The sequence below is a fragment of the Capsicum annuum genome, chromosome 2, assembly GCF_002878395.1.
Source record: "Capsicum annuum cultivar UCD-10X-F1 chromosome 2, UCD10Xv1.1, whole genome shotgun sequence".
NCBI classification, from domain to species: Eukaryota; Viridiplantae; Streptophyta; class Magnoliopsida; order Solanales; family Solanaceae; genus Capsicum; species Capsicum annuum.
In genome coordinates this window covers 49,616,346-49,625,932 of record NC_061112.1, presented here as the reverse complement: position 1 = coordinate 49,625,932, position 9,587 = coordinate 49,616,346, and the positions used below count along the sequence as shown (strand labels likewise).

At 31.6% G+C, this 9,587-nt stretch overlaps 2 protein-coding genes across 2 annotated transcripts; one reads left to right on the top strand and one right to left on the bottom strand.

The window, feature by feature from the left end:
* Positions 1-3,042: 3,042 nt before the first annotated feature.
* Positions 3,043-6,157, top strand: LOC107858611 (probable serine/threonine-protein kinase PBL7). Its single transcript, XM_016703341.2, is given in 7 exon segments — positions 3,043-3,241; positions 3,244-3,756; positions 4,113-4,370; positions 4,451-4,623; positions 4,869-4,948; positions 5,060-5,207; positions 5,611-6,157. Coding segments are annotated over 7 exon segments (1,542 nt in total). The 5' UTR covers positions 3,043-3,204; the 3' UTR covers positions 5,944-6,157.
* Positions 6,158-7,283: 1,126 nt separating this feature from the next.
* Positions 7,284-7,731, bottom strand: LOC107860950 (polcalcin Nic t 2). Its single transcript, XM_016706382.2, has one exon. The coding sequence runs from the start codon at positions 7,602-7,604 to the stop codon at positions 7,344-7,346; it is 261 nt and encodes an 86-aa protein (XP_016561868.1). The 5' UTR covers positions 7,605-7,731; the 3' UTR covers positions 7,284-7,343.
* Positions 7,732-9,587: the final 1,856 nt, after the last annotated feature.

The window sequence follows — 9,587 nt, the reverse complement described above, 5'->3', positions numbered from 1 at the left end:
ATGCTATTACTTATAAAATGTACTACATTATATAGACATTACAATATATATATATAAAAAGAGGTATCCAATTTTTTTTTTTGTTTTAAAAAAAGGTATTCGGGCCGGGCTGGTTAACCGACGGATCTAGATCGGGCTTGATTCGGGTCGAATTAGTCGGGCCCATTTTAAAAAAATAACTGACTCGGGACCCGAAACCTTAAAGCCCTAGGACTTACCGATCAAACCTGACCAGACCCGACCCACTTGACACCCTTAATCCAAATGATACAAAGTATCCCTTTGTTTTTATTTTGTGGAAGATAAGTTTCTCCTAATCCCATTAAAAAGAAATCGTGTTCTTCTGGGTAAAGCTCGTCTTACGGGTTTTGTCTTATTTATAGGTCAGGTAGAGAAAAATTTTATTATGAATGAGATAAGCCAACACATACTTGTATGAGGGATTATCTAATTGACAAGTGGACTCTAGTGGTCCCACACTCCCACTGAGAAGCAAAAGAAGGGATTCCTTTCATTTCTTTTGTCATTTACCTTTATTCTTTTCTCTTTTCTTGTATTCCTTCTTCTTTTTTTTCCTAATCTTCTTCCAAATATTTTGTGTCTTAGTTTTATTTTAAGCTTTTTAAAGAGGTCTTATAGAAAGTGTGCATTTGTTATTTTTTGTAACATAGTTTGAAATATTTTTGAATTCAAAAAATTAATTTTGAAGAATGATTTGTAATTATTTTGGTAAGCTTATCTGATTAGTGGGAGATTTTTTTTTGTATGTGTAATGAATTTGATCGATTTCTTTGTGATCTTTACATGAGTTTTAAGTAGAATTATTAATATTTTTCTTTAAATTTTTTTATTTAAATTAAAATTAAATCAATTTGGCCAATTTTTAATTATTCAAATAAAATAAAATAAATATAGTACACATTTATCAATTTCATTATTTTTTTGATTTTTTTTTTAAAGTAATGATATTTATCTCTTTTTCTCATTTCATGGAAAAGAAATTTCATTAGTTGCTAACTTGTAATTATGAACTATCCTTTTTTATTATGATGACTATAATTTTCTTTTAATTATGAATAATATCTTAGGATGAAATATTTGATTAGGTGAACAAAGTTTATATAAAATATAAAAATATCTTGATATAAATCTCATAATTTATTTTTAGATAAATTGACTTGGAGCCATATATTTCTTTTAAAAACATGTTTGAGCTAGATTTATTAGTCTGTTAAAACAAAATTAACAGCAATAAAATTTTGATAAAAAATTATATAAAATATTTAAATTATTTATAAAATTTGATACATTTCTATTTCATATAAATAATTATAAAATCATCATCAAAGGATGTGGTGCAGTATATGAACAACTCCTTCAATGGCAAAATTCTTAGTAAGGAGCGTTATCTCCTGAATGAGCCTCTATTCGACGCGAATCTGAATTAATCAGACTCTAATACGGCTATCGGATATTAAACGAGAAATCAAAAAAATAATTACAAAATCAATCAATTTAATTATTATTATATTTAAAAAAATTTAAATTAAATCATATAAAAATAATAAATATATCAATATATTTAGTTAATTTAATTTTTATTCAATTCACGAAGGATAAAAAAATTACGGCCTATGAATTGATCTAATGTTGATGAAAAAAAATGAGAAAAAAAGGTGGAAGAGGATAGCCAGGGGAGAAAAGGGTGGGTTTATATTAAGAAGAAAAGTGGATCCCACGTTATAATTCAATTTCTTGCACAAAATTATAGATTCTCACTCCTCTTAATAGTTTTAAATTAATAAAATGAGTACCATAATTCATGTGTCAAAAAAATAATGAAATCACATACAACTTATGTTTTAAAATTTTTCGTCAGGTAACATCTCATATTCTCCGCTACTCTCTTGCATTTTTATTATTTCTCCAAAAAAAACAAAAAAAAAGAAGAAACAAGAAAAACTGGATGGTACATCATGCACGTGCAGAATTTTATAGAAGTACTGCTATGGTTTAAATTTGTGAGTGTAATTTTAACTTGATAAAGTTTAAGAAAGTAAAAAAAAAAAAAATTCAATCTTAAATTAAAGATATAAGTATATAAGAAAAACATCTTTTAATTTTTTTAAATATGTGACGTAAAAAGTTAAAATTAAAGAGCTATAACAATTCTGCACTTTACAAAAATACACCAACAAACTGAAATAATTTCCAATAAAGGAAGATAATAAAAATAAAACTAAGAAAGTATTATTTTTGTTTAATTATTCAATATAGTATAAAACTCACTAATATGCAGTGGCGGATCTAGCATATATCCAAGGATTCATTTGAATTTCTTCGATAAAAAATTATATTATTTACATACGGTTAAAGTTATTTTTATGCATATATTATATATATTTAATCCCCTTCGATTACTTTGTGTATACATTTTCAAACCCCCTAATAAACTTTTTGGCTTCGCCACTGCTAATACGACTAATTCATTTTTTTTCCAAAAAAGCTTTCTCCTTGAAAGTACTACTGCTCTCGTTCCAAGTTATTTGATACTCCCTAAACAATAATGACTTATTTTGACTTAGCACAAAATTTAAGAAAATAAAGAAAATTTTGAATTTTATAAATTAAAGTAGTGTCAAATGTATCAAAAAATCCTTTAATCTTGTGGTCATAAATATGTCATATGGAAAGTTGAAATTAAAGTATTGACAAAAAGAAAAGGAGTCATTCTTTTTTAAACGGACTAAAAAAGAAGATAGATCATTCCTTTTTAAACAAGGGAGTACATTTTTTTGATCAATTTCAAAAGAAAAATCATTTTCTTACAATTAAAAAAATTTAATTCTATTTTTAAGAATAATATATATATATATAAATAGTAAATATTTATTTTAAACTATAAGTATTCAAACTATTTTCTTTCTAAATTTGTGTGAAGTGAATAGAGGCACACTAATTGAGTAGGGATAGCGATTTCATTTTCTTGTACGGTCAAAGTGTTATGGTCACAATTTATCTTATAAATTCCATCTCATTGTCCAAAACACACTCTTCTTTTTTCAATCCAGAATTTAATTCTCTCCTCTCCTTCAAGCAAAGTTGCTCACTCTTTCTCTTTCTCCGCCTTTTATTTATTCTTTCTTTCTGTTGGTTTCTTGATTTCCGTGTACCTTTTTCAAATCCCCTTCAACAAAAACAAAAATGGGATATTCCCCAAGTAGTTGTACCAACTCTGCAGAGCTTCTTCATCAAACACTCAAACTTTAGCCATTGACACTGATCGCTATGATCTAAGCATAAAATCTTTAATTTACAAAATGATTTGGGATTTGGGCTTGGCGTGTATCATCCCACCTCGACGGCGTCGAATTTCTGTCAAGACTGAACAAAATGATGACAAAAATGGCAAAAATTTGGAGCATAATAAAACATGGTTACTTGCTGAGGCTGGAGGATGTGGTGGTCCTGCGTTGATTAATTCTGACCCACATTCTGTTCATTCTTCGTTTAGGTTCACTTTGTGTACTCAAGTTGAGGTTGAGTCAGTGAATTTGAGTAACAGCTGTTCTTCTTCTTCTGCTGCTACTGTATTGATGGTGAATTTGGAGAATGGGTTAACTGATGATTCTAAGTTGAAAGAGATGAAATGGAGGCAAGTTGAGTCCTTAGAGCGGAACATTTCTCCTGTTGTTCACTCGTTGATTAGGTTCAAGTACAATGATATTGTTTCTGCTACTAGAAATTTTTCTAAAGGTATCTTCAATTTCATGTTGAAGCACACCCCTCCCCCCCTCCATTTTTTTTCCTTTCTCCTTTTTAATTCATGTTTCTTTAATCCATTTGTGAGATTATATTGGGTAATGTTGTCGTTGTTGTTGAATTGAGTATCTCTACAAGGTAAGACGTATGGTTTGCATACAAGCTGTTCTCCCCAGACCCCACACTTAAGTGGGATTAGACTGGATACTACACTCTGTCCTACGTGGTAGGGTATGGTTTGTCGTACAATCTACCCTCACTAAAACCCACTTACAGGATTACACTGTTATGTTGTTTATGAATTGGGTTTTCAATAATGTGTACTAATTTATGCTTCTTCAATTGGAAAGGCAGAGTTTTGGGAAGAGGAGCATTGAGCTATGTTTTTCGAGGAAGAGTGGGATTTTTGAGCACTACAGTGGCAATCAAGCGTTTAGATATGAAGGATGAGGAGTCTCCAAAGGCATTTTGTAGAGAATTGATGATTGCTAGTTCTCTTCATAACCCATATATTGTTCCTCTTGTGGGGTTTTGCATTGATCCAGAGAAGGGTTTATTTCTTGTGTACAAATATGTATCTGGTGGAAGCTTAGAGCGGTATTTGCATGGTAAATAATTCTTGCTTTTCTTTTCTTTTTAATTTGATTTTACGGAATTTCAGCGGGATTCAGATTGTCAATATTCACAGGGAAGAAGAGGGGAGGTAAAGGTGTTCCAGCACTTCGATGGTCTGCTAGGTATAAGGTGGCTGTAGGCATTGCAGAGTCAATTGGGTATTTGCATAATGGGACAGAGAGATGTGTTGTTCATAGGGACATCAAACCGTCAAACATTCTTCTTTCATCCAAGAAGAAACCCAAGGTAATGACAGCGATATCATTTGAAAAGCACAGTTAGGTAATTGCCAATTTTAGGTGGATCTACTAGCCAACAGTATTTTCTTTTAATAACATTGGTGTCGGGCCCAACTTGCTAGAAAGAACCTCAACTATTTCATAGGTGCCGGTTTAACTCTGTCCACCACCAAGGTTTAGACAGATAGGGAAAATCGCCCTAGTTTCTTTTTTTCATTTGCTGGAATTAAATCTGGTTGAATGTGCATGCAGTTGTGTGACTTTGGCTTGGCTACATGGACTCCTGCACCTTCAGTACCTTTCCTTTGTAAAACTGTTAAAGGAACATTTGGGTATGATTTCTATCTGGAAAGCTCTTTAGCATAACAATGACTGCAATCCTGATGTAGCTTAACAAGAAAAATTGTCCTACATTTAAACAGGTTTTAAAACTACATTTGCAGGTACTTAGCCCCAGAATATTTTCAGCATGGTAAAGTTTCTGATAAAACTGATGTTTATGCCTTTGGAGTTGTCCTATTGGAGCTATTGACGGGACGGAAGCCAATAGAAACGATAAGAGGACCAGGAGAAGAAAACTTGGTTTTGTGGGTAGGTGGCTGCTTAAATATATGCCTAGTACTTGTATTCAATTTGGCCTTACTTTGATATCTAAGTCAGTCCATCTCTATCATCTTTTAAGGTGGTTGGTAACTATCAATGCAATCTGAATTAGTCCAAATTCTGTTTCTCCCAAGTTGCTGATCCTAAATTTTTGTATTAGGCAAAGTTCCGGTATTGCATGTGATAATCTCCTCACTTAGTTACCTTTATAAGCTATTCTCGCACATGCGAGTCTGCATCTGAAGGTGTTGTGTCCAACTCAGTGACACTAAAGTTTTTGTAACAAAACTTGGAAAAAGTTGGCACTTCCCTTAATAATTTAGAAGATGTTTGATTGGGTACTACCAGCTCTCGATGCAGATTTTTAAGTTTTAATATTTGTTCTTTTCAGGCTAAGCCACTGTTGCAGCAAGATGTTCTTCAAAAGTTTCTTGATCCAAGACTTAAAATCCCGCAAAAGAATTTGCACCAAATATGTTGGATGATTCAAGCAGCAGCTTCATGTATTCACAGTGAGGAATCTCGAAGGCCTGACATTGATGAAATCATCGACATGTTGAGAGGCAGAGAATCTGACTCCAACACAAAGGACATTTTGCCCGGAAACAACTGTATGATCGATTCTCACTACCAATTTCAGCAGATTAGAAGTGAAATGAAGAGTCATTTAGCCTTGGCAATGCTAGGAGTTGCAGAATTTGATGACGATGACCTTTATCGTTGAAACAAATGGGTGAATCTGAAGTTTTATCTCTATTGCCATTGCCCCATTCAACTTGACAGGAAGTAAATTATAGCTGGACAACTGATAACCTCTTTAACTAGTAGATAAAAGCACCAGCCTAATTGAAGAATTCTGTGTTTGTGTTTGTACATACTGATTTTTTGTCCCCTACTCTTAAAGGTAAAATTATGGCAGTTTCTGTTTTTCAAGATTAGATAAGAAAGTTTCAACAATGCTGTCTAACCAAATTTAACTTCTTTTCTTGATTGCATGTTAGTCTTTCCTTGGACTTTCTAAGTATTGTGTATTTTGGCCAACTTAGGCAGGCTATAGTCAGACAACTTCAGATACGTAAGTTTGTATTACTGCTTGGTGAATGAAAGAGTATATAGGTGGGCAGTTCCTATCATTTCCTTTTTCTATCTGCTTTCAATTATTAGTCCATAATTCTATTGAAACAAACTCCCTTTTCACCTCCAAGAAAACTTTGTCCCACACTACCTTTCTTCAATAACCTTTCATGCTAAAAGCACCGGAGCAGTATCCCACAGGCCACACAATCCATGGTAGGTCACCAAATGATAAATTATACAATATGCAAAATTTGTTTATCCAAATCTCTTGGACTTTGAAACTTTCTCGAGTTATGCATATAAATTTTAAAATACACTCTTTTTAGTTCAGCACTCACGTCGTCTAAATTATAAATTTGTCATTGTATGTCTGATCTATCTAATAGAGTTTCTTGTCCATTTCGATATCATATTCCCTCATGCCTATTCTATATTTATCGCGCATGAATGCATCTTTCTTAATTAAAACAACTACAGAAGTTGATCGATCCAATTCAGTTTAGGTAATTAATTAAGAAAGAAATGGTCAGAAAGTACAGCCATTATGCCATGCACAACGAACAAAATTCAGGTCAACTTGCAATTATTTGGCATATGGGTGAAACCAAGACAGCTCAACTCTCACATGGGACCCAAATAATAAATCCAAATAATAATTAGACAAACTTGTTGCTGCACGTTGTCACAATAGGGGAGAAAGAAAATGAAAAACCACAGTTTTGTTGTATATCACACAAACTAAAATGAAAAAAATAAATAAATATGTACAGTCCACCTCAATATGATGTAAGAAAAATTGACGCTACAGTTTAACCAACTTAAAACGGTTTCTTCAACAATTAAAAGAAAAGGAGATTCGAGGTCGATTGATAATGACTTTAACTTCTATACACCAACCAATTATGTAAGAGAATTTCACACCATCACGTTGCCTAATGTAGATAATTACAAGTAACATCCATCAAGTGAGATTAATAAACAGAGATGTCAGCGTATAAAAGTTAAATTCATATCAAAATGGGGAGATATATTGGAAGAAGAAATGAACTAGAAAATTTTAGCAACATCCTTAATCAAGCCTCTATTGGCTCTGGCAAAATCTGTGAACTCTTGAAAAGAAATGAAACCATCTTTATCAGTATCAATTTCATCCATCATATACTTAACTTCTTCAGGAGTAATAGAACCTAACGCTTGCAAGGTCTCTCCAAGTTCTGTCGCAGAGATTTGTCCATCACCATCTCCATCAAAACGCTTGAAGATTCGTTCTCGATCAGCTATATCTTTTGGATCATCAGCCTCTGCCATTCCTCAACAGTTTTTAATTTTTACCAATCTTTTTATAATGGCAATTATAATATGGCAAAGTTTGTTCTTCTAATTTGTGTTTGGTTTAATATTTAGTCACTTAGATCCAAGAAATGACTTGATTTGGGGTTATAAAGGGGTAGATCTCTATCAATGTATGGTTAACCTTATCATTAGGACATGGGATTTTTGTGGACAAACTCTGAAAGGGTCTAGACATCCATCCACAATCAAAGATAATTAACGGAAATAACAAATTTATAATTGAAAATTCCACATATATTGAATGGATTGGAATCTCATATTTTAATTGCGCTTCCGCTATATATACTGTACTTGAACTGTTGGATAATCATAGTCAATATGATAATAACTAATTCTTAATTCTATAACGGTGAATAGAAATTTGATTGCCCATTTGAAGTTTAGTGCCTTCCCTTAGATCTGTACTTGAAAGTTTCTTATCTCCTACCGTCATACGCCTCCAACCGTTAATAGTTTTGATATCCCATTTTGATCAATACGGCATATAATAAATCATAATGAGATTTCCTATTATCATATTGTCGGATGAATACAATCAAATATAATCAAACGGGACCTCATCCTGATGGAAAATTTTTAATTCAAAAATGAAATAAAAAAGGCATAAAATTAAAATATAAATAGCACTAAAGGTGGATTGTAAATCTTAGTAGATACCGAAGTTTGAAAGAGATAAGTATGTCTTAAACCATTAGATGGTGGGGGCGGGCTTGACCAACTGTAAAAATTATGCTTGTCGATAGAGTAGGTGATTTTGAATTAGCATCTTACTATGATCATTATATTATTTAATTTAAATTTATGTTGATAAAAGGTATATAAAAGTGTATCACCTAAATTGTAAAGAGGAAGTGAGTATTTAAAAGTTTATTGTTATATTGAAATATAAATGGCAGCACAAACATCAAAAAATGGCAAAGCCAAGTTGAATTTTGTGCATCAAATTAGTTCAAACTTTTGCAGCAGTGTAAAGGGAGAATTTTAATTAATGGATATTGAAAAAAAAAACAAAAAAACTTGAGCACTCCTGCTCCTCACAAATGCTTTAAAATGACATGTTGAACATTTCCTCTGATCCCTAATAGTACCTGCTAGGTATGATATTTTATTTAATGGATATGAACAATTCCTAAATCACCGGCAAAACTCTCCAAAATCATTGCAAGAGTTAAAACTATATGACGAAAATCCAAAATTATTTCTACTTTTATGTTTTAAAATAGAGTTGTTAGTATGGATCGGTTCAGTCCATTCGAACTAGCTTACATGAGCTTTGGAGTTTGATGGGCCGCGCTGGGCTGACTCATCAACATGAGAGGCCAAAAAATAACAAGTCCAACCCATCACATTGTGGACTGCAGGCCTTCACGGGCCAACCCATTTTTTAAAATATATTATTTTTATAATGTTAATTTAAATTTTAAAATATTAATTATATAATATTTACAATATAATATTACATGAAGTTACTACTTGTTAATTAAGTCTCAAATTTACAAGAAAAATTCTAATAATTTATGAAATTAAATAACTTTTGACTCAAAATTTAAACCAAATAGAGTTGTTAAAAAACAAACCAAACAGTTAATGAGCAATAATATAACTAGCTAAATAGCAATATTAACATAATTTTATTTTAATTAATCACAATAAAACACAAATAAATGTTAATATTTAGTCCATTAAAAGTGAAAATGAACTCTTAAAACTCTCATGACACTTATGACGTGTTCAACATCACTACATCATCTTCATCAAACATATTTGATTCTTTAAAAAATTATGTATTTTGTATTTTAATTATTTATATATTTTATGAACATAACTAATATTTAAATATCTATGATAGTCCAAATAGACTTTGATTTTGGACTCTTTTTTATTTGTTCTAAGTACTTTATTCTATTTTTAATTATTTTTATTTTACCTACGAGCCAG